Source organism: Pelodiscus sinensis, chromosome 2 (assembly GCF_052426305.1).
Source record: "Pelodiscus sinensis isolate ZL-2025 chromosome 2, ASM5242630v1, whole genome shotgun sequence".
Classification (NCBI taxonomy): Eukaryota; Metazoa; Chordata; order Testudines; family Trionychidae; genus Pelodiscus; species Pelodiscus sinensis.
In genome coordinates, this window is record NC_143053.1 from 255,949,070 (window position 1) to 255,969,226 (window position 20,157).

General features: G+C 48.7%; 1 protein-coding gene across 1 annotated transcript in view; it reads right to left on the reverse strand.

Annotated features, from left to right (window-relative positions):
* WNT3A (Wnt family member 3A) overlaps window positions 1-16,109 on the reverse strand; it is a 132,770-nt gene extending 116,661 nt beyond the window's left edge. The window contains exon 1 of the mRNA XM_075922961.2: window positions 15,605-16,109. Coding sequence (XP_075779076.1) covers window positions 15,605-15,675 — 71 coding nt within the window. The 5' untranslated portion in view covers window positions 15,676-16,109. The remainder of the gene's footprint in view (window positions 1-15,604) is intronic.
* Between the last annotated feature and the right edge of the window lie 4,048 nt (window positions 16,110-20,157).

Sequence of the window (20,157 nt, forward strand, 5' to 3'; positions counted from 1 at the left end):
ATTTTTCTCCCTTTTCCTTGTAACACCCTTTTAAATACTTGAAAACCTCTATCGTGTCCCCTCTCAGGGTATGTCTATACTACCACCCTAGTTCTAACGAGGGTGGTAATGTAGGCAACCGGAGTTGCAAATGAAGCCCGGGATTTGAATTTCCCAGGCTTCATTTGCATCTCGCCGGGCGCCGCACGCAGCACGGACTAGGTAGTTCGGACTAGGAAACGAGGAGTAACGGTAGTTCGGACTAGGAAGCCCCAGACCTTTTAAATCGCCACTGGAGCGCCACGTGGGTGGTGTGAAGGGCTGGCTGCCCTGGCCCCGCCCCTTCCGCCATGAGGCCCCGCCCCTTCTGGCAGCGGACAGCTGCCCCCCCTCCTACTTTGCTCAGCAGAAGCTGTTGGCTCCCCGGCAGCATTATTGTACGACAGCCCAGAAGTGCGCTGGGGCTTACCTGCAAGTTTTACCAGCTAGTGACTCCTGCTGGGGGTTACAGACATCAGGACAAAACCCTGTTCCCCAAGACATCAGGACAGGCCCCGAAAACAAGAGTTTCCCCAGTGTGCAGGGGCACACGATGATGCTAGAAAGGCAACGGAAAACAGCAAGGAGCGTGTGTTGGGTAGGACACCGCCCTGGAATTTGGGTACCTTGGTTTCAGTCAGTCAGATTTTCTGCATGATCCTGGCCAAGTCACTTAAGCTACCTTGTGCCTCAGTCTCCCCATCTGTAAGAATACAGTCTGCACTTTCCTCGCTCCCAGGCCGTGAGGTGAGGATAAAATGCAGTCATGGCTGTATGGCTGGGGGACTGTGGGGAAAAGGGCCATCTATGTCCCTGGATGGAAAGATGCTGCTTCATCGGGGTCTTTTGGCCTGTGAGACTCTTCCGCTGCCCTGACAGACACCACTTGGGGCATCCAAACTACAAAGCAGGCTTAAAGACCCTGGACCAGCAGGCCAGGCAACTGAAAAGTCTCTGGGACTGGGCTGCTGCTATCAGTTCATCTTTTCATTTTTTCACTGAGCAAAACGGTCTACAAAGGAGTCCTGCAGAAAGGGATCTAGGGGTCTGAGTGGACCACAAGCTAAATAGGAGTGAACAGTCTGACGCTGTTGCAAAAAAGCAAACATGATTCCAGGATGCATTCACCAAAGTGTGGTGAGCAAGACACGAGAAGTCATTCTCCCGCTCTACTCTGCACTGATTAGGCCTCAATAGGAGTATTGTGTCCAGTTTTGGGCACCACGTTTCAAGAAAAAAGTGGAGAAATTGGAGAAGGCCCAGAGAAGAGCAGCAAAAATGATGAAAGGTCTAGAGAACATGAGCGAGGAGGGAAGGCTGAAAGACTTGGGCTTGTTTAGTTTAGAAAAGAGAAGACAGAGAGGACATGAGAGCAGTTTTCAAGGACCTAAAAAGGTGTTCCAAGGAGGAGGGAGAAAGATTATTCTCCTTTGACCTCTGAGGATAGGACAAAGAGCAATGTGCTTAAACTGTGCTTAAATTAGGAAAAACTTCCCAACTATCAGGGTGGTTAAACACTGGAATAAATTGCCTAGAGAGGTTGTGGAATCTCCATCACTAGGGATATTCAAGAGCAGGTTGTACAGACACCTGTCAGGGATGATGTAGACAGTACTTGGTCCTGTCATGAGGGCCGGGGACTGGACTCGATGACCCCTCAAGGTTCCTTCCCATTCTAGTGTTCTATGATTCTATGAAAACACGCATCAAATGATGGTGCTTTGTCTTGCTGGCCTCAAAGTGATGTTCACAGGCATGCGAAGATCCTTTCCCCACCCTCACAATACTTGTAAACACCGAGACTCAGAGGTGAGCCAGACACAAGCTTTCCTACTGTTAGTCATGCTTTGCTAATGCCATGAGCAGTGTGACGCATGGACATGGTAGAGATGCAGCCCACCTAGGTTTTGAAGAGCACAGGCTCTGTGTGGCATTGGGTGAACGCATTAGCGATGCTGCGAGACCCGGTCCAGCAAGTGGCTTAAAAAGCAGCGTGGAAGCTCACGCAAGACCCTGGAAACACTGAACCCACCAGCCCAGGTGGGGCGTAGTGCGCAGGGGAGACGTACTCTGGATACTACCGAGAGGAGCAGAGCACAAGAACCTGGTTGTGTTCTGCGGAAGCCCCGAAGCAGGACCTTAGTACTCAGAACACGAGGCGTGGCACTGGAGTCAGAGGATGCATTGGGCCCGGGGAAGGTCTCTGGTCCATGATCGGCACCTGGCAGCGTGGGCCCTCCCAAGGGTCGGCGGAGTGGTGAAGGGAGGCCGGCGTCGGGGGAGCAGGAGATTAGGAGAACAGGGAGGGCATCAAAGCAGCTACCCGTAGCCTAGACCAGGGGTGAGGAACCTACAGCCTGGGAGCTGGAGCCGGTCCCCGAGGTGCAGGGCTCCCCCGCCCAGCATCAGGGAGCTGGCACTGGCACTCCAGTCTCGTGGCCTCCCGCTTGGGACTGGAGCATCCGCGCCCTCCCTCTCACCCAGAAACACCCCCCTCCTGCTCCTGCACCTCCTACTCCGCTTCTGCACGCACTCTCCCACCCTGACCCCAAAACCCAAGCCTGCTTCCCGGCAGCCACCTCCCACACACTGAACTCCTCATTTTTGCCCTACCCAGGGCCTGAGGGGCCCAGAAAAATCTACCGGCCTTGGCCCCTGGAGGCTCTGGAGTGTGAGGACAATGTGGGAAGTGTCTTTTTGCTCCTCGGGGAGGTGTCTGGTGGTTTTTTTTTTTGTTGCTTCTCACGTATGTGTGGACCACAAATGATTTTTCTGTGGCTCAGCGGCCCTCAACCCAAAAAAGTTCCCCACCCCTGGCCCAGACCATGCTCCAGGGTGATCTACGAGTGTCTGGAGAAAAAGGCCAAAGATTTCTCCCTCTTCTCCCAGGCTGGGAATGGCAACGGACCCACTCCACAGCTGCTACAGGCAGCCCTACCCTACACCTAGTGGGCTTAGTCATGGATCCAGCGACTGCACCTCTATCCCACCTCGCCTGCTCCTCCTCTGTCCTGTTCAGGTTCTGACCCTGCGCCACCCATCACCCAGGTATGTCAGTGCCTTCCAGCCGTGTGGTCATGGGCGGCGGGTATGCGAGGCGGGGCCCCCCCTATGCAGGGGGAGTGGGATGCTGCCCCATCTCCCCATGGTGCAGGGGCAGTGGCTTAGCTCCCATGGGGGGTGAAGGTAGGGCGGGGATGGGGTGGAGCTGGGACTTTGCCTCCCCCGCCCTACCTTCACCCACTGCACTTTGTGAAGTTAGCACAAAGGCCCAGCTCCTGATAGGCATTTTGGCTCATTGGAACCAATGCCACACGGCCAAGTGCCTGCCTCCCGCTCTGCAGGGTCAGGGCCCAGAAGCCCACTGAAATCAATGGGAGTCTTTGGATTAGAGTCGGGTGGGGGGGGGGGGGGGGGGAGACCTCTCTCAGGGGCCACTGACCCACAGAAAAATCGGTACCACAGCAAACCGTCTCTGGCACGGCCCCCAACTGAGGAGAAAGGCGCTCCCCACATTCCCCTCGCGCACCAGAGCTTAGGCGGGCCCAGCCTAGTAGATGTTGAGTGCTCCAGCCCCACAGGTGGGGGAGCTGGATCACCAGCATAGGCTCCCCAATGGTGGGGGGAGAACCCTGAGCCTCGGGGGCTGGATCTAGGCAAGGCGAGGGCCGTATCCGGCCCCTGGGCCTTATGTTTCCCATCCCTGGATTAGACACAAAGGAAATCCTACACGTTATGGCTAAGCAGGCCCCCAGAATGGCCCAGTTCTGCAGTCAGCCAGGGGGCAGACCCATAGCTAAGCCTCCCTTTATCCAGCCAAACACCTGTGTTCAGGACCTGTGTTTCTCAGACTGGAGGAATAGCTCCAGGTCAGCACTTGGAGACTGCAGGCCCAATCCTGTTCCAGTTCGGGGATGAGGTTTGTTATTGGCTTTCATCGCAGTAGGCCGGAGTCCTCCGCTTGCTGGAAACACTCTGTAAAACTCCATGTTTCTATCCCCCATGCCAGGTGCCACGCAACAGGGCTGTTAAACCCAGCCGGCTGTGACTCGGAGATGGGAGGAGGACTTCCTCGCGTGATGTGCATGTGTCAAGTTGGTTAAGCACTGTTATTACTCCCGTAAAGTCCTTTGAAAGCCAGTCGGGCTATTTCAATCACGCTCTCCAGGACTACGAAAGACGTAGAATCAGCCACAAAGAAAAAAAAATAATAGGGAGAAGAAAAACAGCATATTCACAAGTCGCTTTTTCCCTGCTCTGCATTTGAGCAGAATGAGAGTATTTCATTTCCTTACAGAAGTCTTTACAGGAAAAGAAAAAGAATAATTCTGAGACACAGCACGAACTTGCACTCTTAAGGCTACGTCTACACTACAAGCCTCTTTCGGAAGAGGCTTTTTTGAAAGATTCTTTCAAAAAAGCTTCTTTTGAAAGAGATCGTCTAGACAGCAACCAGTATTTTCAAAAAAGAGAGCCGCTTTTTCGAAAGAGATCACCAGGAAGTCTGGATGCTCTCTTTCGTAAAAGCATTGTTTGTGTTCAACAACGCCTTTTTTCGAAAGAGTATTTTCAAAAAAGGCATTATTCCTCATAAAAAAACTGCTGCATTCTTTCGATTTAATTTCGAAAGAACGCGGCAGCAGTCTAGATGCAGGGGAAGTTGGTTTTTTTTCCGAAAAAAGGTCACTTTTTTCAACAAAACCCTGTAGTCTAGACACACCCTTACAGGTAATCAATTAATAAATAATAATAATAATAGTTGCTATTGTTATGAACTGTGCCACATAAGATCAAGAACTGTGCTCAGTGGTGTACATAAGAACATAAGCTTCAGCAGGCTGGCCGAGTTAGTCTGTAACTGGAAAAACTTAAACAACAAATAGTCTTGCAGCACCTTAAGACTAACAAAACATGTAGATGGTATCGCCAGCTTTCATGGGCACAGCTCACTTCAGTGGCCAGACTGGGTCAGACCAAACGTCTATCTAACCCAGGGTCCTGTCTGCCAACAGTGGCGAATACCAGATGGCCCAGAGGGTGTGAACATAACAGGGAATCATCCAGTGATCCGTCCTCTGTCATCCATTTTCAACTTCTGACAGAGGCTAGGGAGACCATTCCTACCCATCCTGAATAATAAAGTATTGATGGACCTATCCTCCATGAATATATTTAGCTCTTTTTTGAACCCTGTTAAAGTCCTGATCTCAGGGCCCGTCCGCAACATTTTGGCACCTGAGGCGGGGAGCTCAAATGATGCCCCCATGTCCCTTCGCTTGGGCGAAAACTTTGAAAGGTTTCAATTCTGCCTTCTTCCTGTTCTCCTCCTCTCATGGTACTGCTCGGCTACCTACCCCAATCAAGGAGAACTAACTGCAGCAGACACAGTTTTCTACACTCTGGGTCTACTGGTGCCCCCTCAAAGTCTGGCACCTGAGGCAGCTGCCTCAGTTCACCTCATGGTAAGGCCAGCCCTGCCTGGTCTTCACAACTTCCTTTGGCAAGGAGTTCCACAAGTTGACCGTGTGCTGCATGATGAAAAAATTCTTTTCATTTGCTTTAAACCTGCCACCTATTCATTTCATTTGGTGGCCCTCTACAAATACAGAGTGAGATACGGCCCCTGCCCTAAAAAGCTTGCAATGTAGCCAGCCAAAGAGTGGAAAATACAAGCACAGAAAGGAGAAGTATTTGTCTCTAGTTCCTCTGAAAAGGCTTTTTTTCATCAGGAGATCTCAAAGCACTTGCCGGAGGAGGTCAGCGCTGTGATGTTTGTGTGACGGAGTTTGTGGAAAAGGGAAAGCACACAGATTAGAGTCAAGTTTCACACCTGTGGGATGACAGACTGTCTTCTGGTCAGACAGTGAAGCTCAGTATGGAACATTAGAGACCGCAGCCCTACCAAGGGCTAAGGAGAGGAGAAACTGGAGAGAGCTGGGGGAAGACAGGGAAAATATCACCATGATCAAGGCAGGTTCTTGTGAGAGATGAACTGAGGGAGACCTCAGGGTGGAGTGGACAATTTTTATGTAGCTTTGGAGAGGACTTTCTTCTTTACCATCAACTAGGGCAGATCACACCGGACTGGATAAGCATCTTGGCCTGTGAGCAAAGTCTCAGGACATGTGGACAAGGATAAAGCAGTGCAGCAGCACAAGGCAGGCAGTCAAAATGGGGGCTGCTAGGCAGGCAGGTCAGTGCAATGCTGCTTCTAGAAACAAGGAAACTAGATTGCGAGTAGAGGTGGTTACACCCCCTTTTACAGATGGGGAAACTGAGGCACGGAGCAGGGAAGGGATTTGCTCAAGGTCAGCCAGCAGCAGAAATAAAAGCCACATTTCACGTAGACCCTTTAGACCACACAGATTGTCAGGAATCGAAACTTCAAGGACTGGGTCTAACACTTTGGAAGGCCCGCCAGAGAAATTGCTTTCCAGTGGTGAGAGGAGAGGTTAGAAGTCCTGGGTGCTTTGCCTAGCTCTGCCGTGAATTTGTCACTTGACCCCAGGCCAGGACTCTTACTTCTCTGACTCATCTCTAAAATGGGGATAATGAAAGTTACCTCCTTCACAGAGGGAATCATGACCTGTTAATAAAGTTCTTTGAGACGCGCAGAAGAGATGCATCATATAAATATAAAGGACGAGAAATGGAGGTGTTTTGTGAGTGAGGTTTTATAAGGCACATGGTCTCCCAAAAAGAAATGATTCACTTTTTCTTTCTTGGATAAAACCCCACTTCTCCTCCCCGGCTTCAACTTCCATGTGGCTTTTGTTTGTTTTTTGCCAATTCATCTACACACCGAAAAAATTAGCTTGAAACTGAAAAAGAGCAAACACGAGGCCGCAGTAGGAGAGCCCAGGATCTACGGTGATTGGACCAAATCCTAAGTGAATAACTAATAGCTTCTTTTTGAGAAGGCACTTGGCAGTCTGGAAGATTCCCAGAGCTCTCCCTGTTTAAAACAAGGACGAGTCTGTGGATAATCTTGCTTCAGTTCCTGTCCCTCTCAAAAGCTTCTGGCATGAATTTGGTCATCTCACTTAATTGCTCGGTGCCTCGGTTTCTCCTCTGTAAAATGGGCTTAATATCTGTGATTTCTGTTGCCCTTTGTCTGGTTACACCGCAAGTTTTCCCTCTGACTATATTTGTACAACATCTGGCAAAATGGAATCCTGAGCTCAGCTGTCCATGTCAGCTGTTGCTTGTGAACTTTTTAAATGTACAGGATTCATTTAGCCTATTACTGAAATGCAGCCACCTCTGGAGTAGAACACAGCAGCTTGCTCAACAGCACACAGCCACACTAGCCAACAGGACAGGAAGTGAAGAGAGATACCAACCCCTATAAAGAAAAACAGCTGTATTGATGGATATTTGAGAGATTGCTTAGATGCTCTTATGCCAACAGACACTGCTAAGACTGCTGCTTGAGTGTCCTGCCTCTTCACTCACCAAAGAATGACCGTCTCTCACTTAGTATGGTCAGTGGCTGTCAAATCTCAACGTAGGTCTGCAGAGGACTCCATATGCCGAGTCAAAACTTGGACCAATTGGGTTTGCATTAAAAAAAAAATCCACGCTTCTTTGTAGAGGGAGGGGGCGAGTCTGCTCTGATCCACTCCTGGTTCAATGTGGAGTCACACCACTGAGAGTGGAGTCACAGCCAAGCAAAAGCAATCCGGCTCACAGAATCCGTGAATCCGGCCCACAGCACTCAAGTGAACACCTGGCCCTGTCATCACTGTTCTGTAAAGCCATGCAGTCAGGGGAGAACTCCCGGAGCTACATCCCGCCCGCAGCTAAACCTCTGCAAATCTGGAGCCTCGCCTTCGAACGACTCGGATTTCTGCCGACACGACGGAGACCAACAAACCAGCTCCCTGTGCTTACCTGAATCCTAGAAACAGACACCAAAGGATCCATTAGCTCATCCATTCCATTCCCGAGGGGCTGTTGCGGGGTTGTTTCCTACTGCATAGTTTGAAGGGCTTTGTCCAATCTAGTTTTAATTACATAACTCAATAGATGGGGCTTTCACTACTTTGCTTGATCACTGCTCCACAATCCAACACAGCTCTCTGCAAGGGTGTCTTTCCTGAGACAGGTTGCACCTCTCTAGTCCGGCAACCTTGGGACCTGACCGGTGCTGAACCAAAGAATTTGCCGGTTCACGGGAGGTCAATATTGTCTAGCAGCATCACCAGCACTTCTACTACTGGCTGGGCTCTTAGAAGACATTTGGGATAAATCAGAGCTAAATCACAATGTAGAACAGGGAGAGCCAGGACTGGGAGCTGTAAACAAACTTTATGGGACAGTGGGAAACTTGGCCACACCCATGCTAAGTAGATACTCAGTTAAGTAATATCGTGCTGGACCACGGATGTTGCCAGACCAGAGAGCGCCAGACTAGAGAGGGTCAACCTGATATCCAGCCTGTTTTCCCTTTGGGAATCTCCTCCCATTACCTCGAGTTTTGTACTGCTTTTCTATCATGCCACACAGTTAGGGATCACTCTGCCTTCAGAGCTTTATGGGTCCTACTTCTCGTCCCTTTGCTCAGACAGGATATGGAGTGAACATAAGAACCACATCTATCTATCTATCTATCTAGCTATCTATCTAGCTATCTATCTAGCTAGCTTGCTCAGAGGCCAGTGTCCCCTGCAGAGGACGTATTTGGGCCCCACTAGCATTCCTGATCGCATGGTGTCACATCAAACATCTCTGTCTCAGATGCTTTTTCTTTGGTTCCACTTACTGTGTTGAGTTTCTGCCTCTATATAAATCTTGAATACTGCATACAGATGTGGTCGCATCATCTCCAAAAAGATATCTTGGCATTGGAAAAGGTTAGAAAAGGGCAATAAAGATGATGCGGGGTTTGTCAGAGGCCCCATATGAAGAGAGATTAAAAAAGACTGGACTTTTCAGCGTAGAAAAGAGGAAACTCGGGCGATAGGATAGAGGTCTATAAAATCATGACTGGTGTGGAAAAAGTGAATAAGGAAAAGTTATTTACTTGTTCCCATAATATAAGAACGAGGGGTCACCAAATGAAATGAATAGGCAGCAGGTTTAAAACAAACATAAGGAAGTTTTTCTTCAAGCAGTGCACAGTCCACCTGTGGAACTCCTTGCCAGAGGATGTGGTGAAGGCTAGAACTTGAACAGGGTTCAAAAAAGAGCTTGATAAGTTCATGGAGGTTAGGTTGATCAATGGCAAGTAGCCAGGATGGGTAGGAATGGTGTCCCTAGCCTCTGTTTGTCTGGTAATGGATGACAGGAGAGGGGTCATGCGATGATTCCCTGTGGTATTCACTCTGGGACATCTGGCAATGGCCACTCTCGGCAGACAGGATACTGGGTTAGTTGGACCTTTATTCTGACCCAGTCTGGCCATTCTTATGGAGGGGCCTTGAGAAGCACCTTAAGCAGACCAGGAGACATTGCAGGTGTAGAGCTGACTGTTTGAACCCTACCCCAATCTCTGCACAGCCTGGAGTTTCCCTTTCTGCCTGCTCTACACTCCCTGTTTATGCCCTGGGACAACAGGGAGCAGCACGGAAGCAGGAAGCTGATGATGGCTTCCCTTATACCTGATCATAGCCCTTCCGAAACCAATCCTGCAATCACTGGCCCAGGATCGGCTCACCCGGAGCTCATTGCAGGATGAGGGCCCCAACCAGTAATTCCAATTCCATTGCAGAAGTGTGTACAGAATCTCACTCAACAACAGCAGTAGGATGCAGGTGGTGGAATGGAACAACCAGCTCCCCACCGGTATCACTCTCCATGTCATAGATCATGACGAGAAGCCTTTGTTTTCTGTGTACTGTACCTTTACCTCACCAGCTACTCTGCTTTCTCCAGAAATAAGGTAGCAATTTAGTGCTCAGTTCCATGCAGATGTCTGGAGACAAACACTCTGCTCTCAGAGAGAGACTTTACATTTGTTCTTTCTTGTTCTGTTTTGCTGTCTTATTTTAAAGCACAGACCATGTCTGCTGAAAGTGCCTGTTTGCTCCTCATATTGCACCACGCTTCCCTTCCCCCAGCTTCCCTCTCCTCTAGCCTTGGCTGATGCAGCATGGGCCCTGTGTTATTTACATATAAAAGTTTTTATATAAGAGCTAATGGATGTTAGTTTTCCTTCTCAATTAATCCTGCCAGTCTCTTTAATAATTCTCTCTATGCAGTCCTAGTAACACTTTAGGGTCGTTGATGGAACTTTAACAAATCCAATGAATTCTTCATTATGTGTACTGTTTGTTTACATAGTATGGACATGGCATACCAGCCAGGCAGTGAAACCAGACTCAGGGTGCGTTTTGCTGATGTGAACAGTCACTTCCATGGTCCTATTTTGCCTGGATCTGATAGTCACGCAGGGCAATCAACCATTCAGTCTAAACATGCTCTATTCATGAAATGACCTCCTACGCACAGTATGTTTTCGCTTAGTGTGTCATATCTGTATTTGGTACATAGAGACCAATTTTTTCTCTCTCTTTGTACAGCACCTAACACACTAGGGCACTGATTCATGCCTACGGATCTCTAGTACTACAGTAATACAAATACCAAACAACGATTGTTATTAATAATGTTAATAGAAACACTCACTCCATCTCCCCACGCAGCCCACTGAAAAAAGGATAGGAAACTTCTGCAGTATACTGGCAAAGTATTCCTTTGATGGCTGGGCCACTAGAAGCAAAAAGTCTCCTTCTACTGCTACCTAATGGGAGCATCTCTTTTAGCACAAGTAGTAGAGTTCTGTGCTAGGGAAGGCCAGGTGGCAAGTGTTTGGCTTCCGTGTAGCACATGGGAAAGCTCCCAGGGATCTTAGTGGGAACAGGATCACGCCCTCAGTAAGGCTCAAAGCTTTGTACACTAGGAAACTGACCCATCACTAACAACAGCCGTCAGCATCTAGTCTCTCATGGCTAAAAACAACTGAGCTGGCAGGCAGAATAGACTATTTAGGAGTTTCCATCTCATGCCCTCGGACCTCACTAATACACGTCCTCCGAGACACCCATTGCTGTAAGTAAAGGGCACTGCACTGCTTTCTAGCATGTATGTTAGGAACTTGCCAGCACTTTAAAATCCTAACAGTAGCCCCGAGTGAAATGCTTGCATTTTTTCTTTTAAAAAAGATATTTCAAGATCTAACTTGCCTTCATTTTAAAAAATGTTTGGGGAAAAAAAATAAGAAAGACACTCACATTTACCATAATTATTAATCAGCTAGATGCATTTGCTGGGAATATATCTGGGCGAGTTAAATTTGCTTTTCACCTAACAAGTCATGCATCTCTGTACAGAAGCAGAAACTACATCCATCTCAATTGACATGAATGCTTCATTCCCATGCAGGGCTAAGATAGTATGACGATCTATTTCACAGGATAGATAGATAGATAGATAGATAGATAGATAGATAGATAGATAGATAGATAGATAGATAGAAACCACTCCAACACACATACAATACAACACACACACACCCGCTACACTCACAGAATACGTCTACACTGCACAGCTATTTTGGGATACTTTCAGTAACCCAAAATAGCTACCCCATGTCTACACAAGCTGCCCGTTATTTCAAAATATTTTTCGAAATAATGGACATGCTGGTAAACCTCATTGCACAAGGGTTAAGGGATGGCTCAAAGTAGAGTGTTATTTCAAAATTTGGCACTCTGTAGAGGAACCAAATTTCAAAATAAGCTATTCTGAAATAGATTTTAAATAAGGCTGTGTCTACATTGGCACCCTTTTCTGGAAAAGGGATGCTAATGAGACACTTCGGAATTGCAAATGCCGCGGGAGATTTCAATATCCTTCGCGGCATTTGCATGAACATGGCTGCCACTTTTTTCCAGCTCGGGGTTTTGCCGGAGAAAAGCGCCAGTCTAGATGGGATCTTGCGGAAAATAAACCCTTTTCCGGAAGATCCCTTATTCCTACTTTCAAGTATATTTAAATCCCCCGCGGCATTTGCAATTCCGAAGTGTCTCATTAGCATCCCTTTTCCGGAAAAGGGTGCCAATATAGACACAACCCAAGAGATGCAATTTGCACAGCGCAAATTATGTCTCTTATTTCAAGTTTAGGGTGCTGTGTAGATACACCCCATGGCTATGTCTACACTGCACGCTTATTTCGAAATAACACAGTGTGCGTCTACACAGCAAGCCCATTATTTTCAGATAGTTTCAAAATAGCGAGCTTCTTACTCAGACTTCTGTAACCCTCATTTCAAGGGAAGGTGAAAGAAGAGCATACTTCCTGCTCAGTAGACAGTACCAAAAGCCGAATTAAGCTATTTTGACTTCAGCTACACAACTGAGGTAGCTCAGGTTGCATAGCTTAATTCGACTTTTGCCCTGCTGTGTAGACATGCCCTTTGTTGCAAAAAATATCAGTGTGTGGTGTATATACCAGCCCTCCTGGGGAAACCCAAATCTGACACAACCCTCTCCTTTTTTCTGCCCTCCACTCTACCTTGGGACTTGGGCGGCGGCTTTTGTTTTCCTTTGGAAAGGTAAAGACTCGTCCCACCCGGTGCATACGCCTGCCCCTTCAGCGCAACGCCGGGAGTCTAAGCTGGCCTGGGAACAAAGGTGCCTGGGTGGGGATTCAGGCAGGGAACAGGCCAACCGGGAAAAGACCCCGAATCAACATTTCCTTTGCAATCCCAAGCCCCGAGGGGGTGTCTCGCTGCGCTGGAAAAGGGGATGGCGAAAACGGTTGCGTTGCATCCGATCTCACGCCGGTTCCTGCTGCATGTTCTACCCCTCCCCCCAGATACACACCCCAGCCCTGGGAACAAGAAGTGATGCTCTAACTACCTGGCAGGAACCTCCCGTGCGGTGCAGCAGAGAAACGAGCAATCAAGGTCTTTTCTCCGCCCTCCCCTCCCCCAGTGATTTGGAACTTTGGCTGCAGCTGATCTCCCGGGACGCTCCGGGAGGGACTGTCGATCTGCGACCCCACCTCTTTTTCCCTGGCGTGGGTGACAAGGGAATATTTATGTCGGCCCCGGTGGAATGCATTTCCTTCTCCAATCAGGAATGCAGCAGGGAGCTGCTAATTATAAGTTAGATGGAGGCTGTGAATAAAAGCGCGCTGGTTAATGCTTCCAGTCCAGGTGTTCGGGTCGTTTGCCTTACCAAGACCGTATTTGCATTTTATGGCCCTGCTCCCATTCACACGAATTCCCCGGCTTCAGACATACCTGAAATAGTCGGGGGGACTGCCTTCGCGACCCCCCTTCCTCGCCCCTCAGCTGCCCACAGGGAGAACAGACGCGGGGAGGCGACCGCACGAATGATGAACCACAACGCGCAGCCTTGTGGCACCTTAGAGACTAGCCAAAATAGCTATAGGATCACGAGCTTCCCTCGGCAAAGCCCACTTCAAAAGAGGCGCTGGAGGGAGGGAAAAAAACTGGGAACCCAGAATGTATCATAGAAAAAAAAACCAGCCTCTTCCCCCACCGCCTTCCCCTAACCGTCGATCACATCTCAAAATAAGTCGCAGTTTCACTTCGCTGGCGGCGCGCGATTTTCACCCCGGGCATGTTCAAGGGAGTGGGCAGCACGCGCTCCGAGAGAGTTTGACTGCAGGGATTGGTGTAAACGAGAGCGAGCGCGCAAAAGTCACTGAAAATTCTATCTGCGCCCGCGCACCCAGGGCGCACGATTTTCTTTAAAAGTCTCTGGGCGTTACAAGTACAAGCGGCCTGCCTTCCTTGCACACACACAGGCAGAGGCAGCCCAGAGCTTACACCGCTTTCCGGGGCAAGTTTACTGGGACCCACCGCACCTCCCCACCATCAGCTGATTCTTGCGCGCTGAGCAATGGCAGAGGCTCATCGCCTGGCTAAAAGCGCCCTTGCGTTTGCGCCCTGCGCCTCAATGCAGGACCCATCTCGGCGAGGGTTTCCCTTGCTCCAATTACCTAGCCTTGGTAATTACTCGATCTGCAGCTACATGCCTCCTGGAGAACCCTTTCCTTCCAATGGCTTTTGGTAGGGGAGCGCTCGGATGAGCGCTTAAAGGGAGAGGCTGCAACCTTCAACCGGCCTCTTCTGGGTGTCTCCTCCAGAATCCAAGCCCGGAATCGAGCCGAGGCTGGGGGGCTGGAATCAAAGAACTGCAGGGAAAGTTACGAGTGAAAAAGGACTCCCCTCGTCTCCTAGACAGCTCGCTTTCGCGGGGGGGAAATCTGGCCCTTCCTCTCTCACACCTGCTCTGTCTGCGTCCCAGCTGGGCTCTGGGAAAGCGGTGGAGTTTGGGGGCATGATTAATCCCGGTGGCTCAGACACACACCCACGCCCTGGCATTGCAAAGTTGCTCGCTGGAGACGGATGCACCTTGCCCCTTTCGCCCCCCTCTGTACAGCCAGTGGGGGTCCAAAAGCAACGCAGAAGGGGGAGGGGGAAAAAAAGCTAAATTCAGGCGAAACAAGAAGGGGAGGTTTAGCTCTGTTTCCAGCCGCTTTCCGACGGATCTACCACGGACCTGGGCTGTGCCCGCCCGCCGTGTTCTCAAGCATGTTTCACCCTGCAAAGGAGAGCCCCAAATTGAAAGGAAAACTTGGGGGAGAGGGGTCCGTTTTCCTAATGGCATTATTTTGGTTTGGAGGGGCAAAGAGCCACAACAAACATTTGTTTGGGTGCCCGATCCCTCCTGTTTTCTGTCTCCTCTGGCCAGAGGATACAAGGGGCAGAAACCTAAACGCGATTCTGGCTTATCTGCCCCTTTTCCTGGCCTAAGAAAATGGCCATTTTTCCGCCTACAAATGATCTTTTCGGACGGCCTTGCCGCCTCGCTGCCCTATCGAAAGGGGCCCGATTCTGCTCCGAATCCTCATTCGATTTATCCCCCGGATTTTATCCCCGCAAAACCGGCCCGTTCCCCCTCAAGATTCCGGGCACAAAAAACTTCTCCACCCAGCCCATAATCTACACGGCAAGCTCTATAATATAAAAGTCTAGCGAGAGAAATCAACTTAGTCCCATTCCTAATCAATTTTCTATCAATTCCCTTCCCTGCGTCTCTTTACATAACGAGTCCAGGTTGTCCTGTCTTGTGTTACCAGTTTATTTGCTTGATTTTTTTTTTACATATTCCTTAAAGCAAGGGGAAAAATGTTTTCATACTCCACCCCCCTTCCTTCCACCTGACTAGCTCAAAACCACCTTGAAATGCTCATGTCAACTTGTATCATCTCTTTAATTCAGTCAGTGCCTTTTGTTCTTTCCAGACAGGGATCAAAGCACTACAACAACAACAAAATAACTTTCGAAATCTCCCCCTTTTGCAGCAGAACAACAAGCGGTCAGGTACAACCCAGTCCTAATCAACAACGGGAATGTATAAACAAAAGATCTGAAATGTGGATTAAAAAAAAAAGGAAAAAAACTTTCTGGCGTTGGAACAATTCCACTTTTTTTAGTTAAGTGGCAACGAATAGAGTGACCCTAAAAGCAGGAGTCGCAAATAAAATCCGAGGAGACGGAAAAATTCCTTGTAAATGAAAAGAAGAAGAATTCGAATTTACTTACCACCAGATTGGGTAGCTTGACATGGCTTGACTCAACCCACAAAGGAACAGGCAATATCCAAAACAGCCCATCGCCAAAAGTGGAGGAAAAGTTTGGGTAATTCAAAGGGTTGCCAACGTTTTTCTTGCTTGTGATTGACGAGTCAGGATTTTAATGATAAAAAAAAAAAACACCCCCCACACACAATCAGATCAAATGAACTCAGCCCAAGCAGGTAAATAAACCTCTCTCTTCCTTCCCCAACTCCTCTCGAGAAAAAAAAAAATCGCAGAGAGGTAAAAAACTCTTCTCTCAGCCAAGACACTGAAGGCAAATATTAAAAAAAAAAAAAAAAGTTTGAAGTAGTTCTCCTTAGAAGGATCCAATCAGCACTTATTGCCAAAGGGAAAATTCGTATGCTTCCACTGGTTCTGTCAATCAGGAACGGGAAGACAGGAATGAGCTAATTGCGAGGAGATAGTGTTTTAATACTCATTAGGGGCATGTTGGCCCACAAGCCAGAGAGATAAAAAGTAGTTTTAAAAAGGGGGAGGAAGATTTAGGGGGTTTAAATAGCTGGGGGGGGGGGGAACCCCTGTGGATTAGGGTAGCTATAACAACCTGTCCGGATTTCACTCCCTGGGTAGAAGCTACTAAAATGCAAAACCCCATAAATCGGTGAGGTTATATCGGGTGTGTGTTTGTTTTCACTTGCTCGGGCTGTCCTTTTCTACCCCCCTGTCTTCCTTTTCCTCGCAGCGGCCGTCTGAGACGTTGGAACGAAATTTGGAGAAACTCCCCCCCCCCCCTTTTTTATTGCTCTTCTTCCCTCTTTTGCATAAAAAAGAGGATTTTTTCACACCCTCTTTTCCCACCCGCCGGACATCCAAAAGCTCCAGACCTCTGCTAAGAAACCAGCCCCCTCCTACTCATTGGGAGCCCCCTAATTATTGAAAAGATCCACCCAGTGAATTTTGCCTGCACCTAAAATGACTTCATCCAGCCGATCCACCCGAATCGAGGATGAGTAAACGATCTAGTTTGTTTCGTTGTCGCTTGTAACAATTTGTGTTGGGATTTTTTTTGGATGGGGGGGGGGGGTTAGAGTGTGTTGTCATCTGCATGAAACCACCGTTCTTTTGCAACATCATTAAAAACCCCTAAAAAAGCTGGGACAGGTGGCTTGATTTTTCTCTGATTTGGAGCTCTATTGATGGAAAAACATCCAGCTGGTTTGGAGGCTCGCAGGGAGGGACTTGGGTGGGTAGGAACTGCACCCAAGCAGGGCTGTTTTGTTTTTTTAATGCTGACTTTGATATGACAGGGGCTTTCCCTGCTTGTTAGCAAGACAGCGGTAGAGACCAGGGAGAGAGAGGCTGGACTGGCGGAGTTTCTCCGTCGCTGATGAAAGTTACAACCAAGCTCCGATTACTTTTTTAAACTATGTTTACTGGAGGGCCGCTTTAGATCTGATTCCGGTTTAAACCACACGGTTAATTTGCCTTCGGACCCAGGAGGGTAGAGCTATTTCGTCCCGATCCAGACGCCCAAGCAAAGGACAAATTCGTAGTAACTCCAACTGAGGGAATAAACCCAGACGAAATTGACCAGGCGATGCACCTCAGTCTAGGGTGTCTGGAACGGGCCTGATGCGGGAAGGGGGAAGTTTTGCGAGCATCGAGGGCTTCATATTTGGAGGAGGAGGTAGAAACAGGATCTTTGTTCCTGGCCTGCCAAGGAATGAGAATAGGCGGCTGGAAATCGAGGTGACAGGGCCAGTTTTGCTAGATCGAATCACCCCCACTGGATTGGATGTTAGCAGTTGGTGTTTAGTTCGCTGAGCTGATGGGTTGTCGAGTTTTATTATTATATTTCTATCCCCCGCATAGTGCCTCCTCTAAGGGGACCCGGAGTTGCTCTCCCTCCCTTCTTTTACTGTCATAAATTGGGAGGTTCCCCCCCTTTTTATCCACGCATCCGAGGAAGTGGATTTTGCCCACGAAAACTCATGAATCTATCTATCTAATCCACACAGGGTGTGTTAGTCTCTAGAGTACCTCTATACAGCAGCCCTATTGGGAATAACAAAGAGCATGTCTACACGGCAAGCCATTATTTCAAAATACTGTCCGGTGGGACAAAATACTCTTTCAGCAGGGCTACTCTAGACTGGCATGATTTTCTGGAAATGGTTTTAACAGAAAAGTTTTCCATTAAAAGCATTTGCGGAAAAGAGCATCTAGATTGGCATGGACGCTTTTCCGCAAAAGCACTTTTTGCGGAAAATCGTCAGCGCCAATCTAGACGCACTTTTCCCCAAAAAAGCCCTGATGGCCATTTTTGCGATCGGGGCTTTTTTGCGGAAAACAAATCTGAGTTGTCTACACTGGCCCTTTTGCGCAAAAGTGTTGCTCAAAAGGACTTTTGCCTGAACAGGAGCAGCATAGTATTTCCTCAAGAAGCACTGATTTCTTACAGTAGGAAGTCAGTGCTTTTGCGGAAATTCAAGCGGCCAGTGTAGACAGCTGGCAAGTTTTTCCAGAAAAGCGGCTGATTTTCCGGAAAAACTGGCCAGTCTAGACACAGCCCAGGAGTCAGGGAAGTCAGAGGAAGAGCGCTCTTCCTTCGACTTCCTCCTGGGTAGACAGTGCCACAAGCCAAATGAAGCGATTTTGACTTCAGCTACACAGTTGAGTTGCGTAGTTGTTTATATGGAGAGATACCTATCTCATAGAGCTGGAAGGGACCTTGAGAGGTCATCAAGTCCAGTCCCCTGCCCTCACAGCAGGACCAAGAACCATCCCTGAGAGATGCCCCAGATCCAGCGTAACTTGACTTTTGCCCTGGTGTGTTGATGTGCCCTAAGGTGTTACAGGACTACTGGGTTTTTTTAAGGAGGAGGAGGAACCATTGTAAGGACTTTCCCTGTGTCTTAGCGAAAATCCCACCCAAGTATAGCCTTGAGTGCCCCATGGCATCCAATGGAGGGAATTTCTCTGTCTGTTTCCCCCCCGCAAGGAAGTCGCTCCTAGAGCAGACTAGGAGGCTTACATACCCTCCCCTCTCAGTGTCCAAGTGACAGCTGCTCTGCCTCCCAGCCCAGCCTGTGCCCGGAGGAGTTGGCTATGGGGTCCCTTGGCAAATCACCACCAAGGCCCATTGCTTTGTTTCTTGGGGGAGGGTGGTGGTTTAAACAGAGGCTCCCTATGGAAATATCACAGGGTGCTCAGGCCCCTTCCACTCACCGAATGGATCCAAAGGTGCAAATTCAGCATAAAAATGGCTGTACTGGATCACACCAAAGGTCCACGTAGCCCAGTGTCCTGTCTTCCAACAGCGGCCAACACCAGGGGCACCAGAGGGCGTGAACAGAACAGGGAATCAAATGATCTCTCCCCTGTCATCCATTCCCAGCTTCTGGCAAACAGAAGCTAGGGAGGCCATTCCCACCAATCCTGGCTCATAGCCATTGATGGACCTAGCCTCCATGAATTTATCTAGTTCTTTTTTGAACCCTGTTAAAATCCTGGTCTTCACAACATCCTCTGGCAAGGAGTTCCACAGGTTGACCGTGTGCTGCATGAAGCAAAACTTCCTTTTTGTTTGTTTTAAACCTGCTATCTATTGATTTCATTTGGTGACCCCTAGTTCTTATGTTATGAGAACAAGTCAATAACTTTTCCTTGTTCCTTTTCTCCATACCAGTCATGGTTTTATAGACTGCTATCATACCCCCCCCCCCCCCCCTTAGTCTCCTCTTTTCTAGGATGAAAAATCCCAGTCTTTTTAATCTCTCCTCATACTGCAAGCAGGGTTCTCCTAGCTTGTTAGGGAAGGTGGCGACAGCCCAATAAATACATAAAACAGCCCAGTGGATCCTCTTGATTTACCAGGGCTTCTTTTACAGCCCTGCTATTCATTCCTCACCCCTCCCCACTTATTTTTCATTCCACCCTTCCTGGGGCTGTCCTGGCCCTCAGCAATCCCCCCGGACGTGTGGGAATGACTTTGGCCACTGTTGAAGCATCCTTTGGAAGGGTCCACGCCAAGGAGCAAAGCTTTCCCGACAGCCTCACAGGACAAATGCATCACCGGGATTAAGACCTGCACCACAACCTGCTGTAGGCCCACCTGGCTGACTTCATTTAAATCTCCCCTGCTTCATTAGCATAAAAATGGCTGCCGCTTTTTTTCAGCACGGAGCTTTGCCGGAGAAAAGCGCCAGTCTAGACGCTGATCTTTCGGAAAACAAAGCCTTTTCCAAAAGATCCCTTATCCATTATTTCAAGAGGGATAAGGGATCTTTTGGAAAAGGCTTTATTTTCCGCAAAATCAGTGTCTAGACTGGCACTTTTCTCTGGCAAAGCTCCGTGCCGGAAAAAAGCGGCAGCCATTTTTATGCTAATGAAGCGGGGGAGATTGAAATCCCCGCTTCATTAGCAATTGCGATGTGTCTAATTTACATCCCTTTTCCGAAAAAGGGATGTCGTCTAGACGTAGCCCTGGTGCCACACCCAGCAGAAGGGGGGGGGGTATTTCCCAAGATGCTTTGGTGTTAAGGAGCTAGTGGGAAG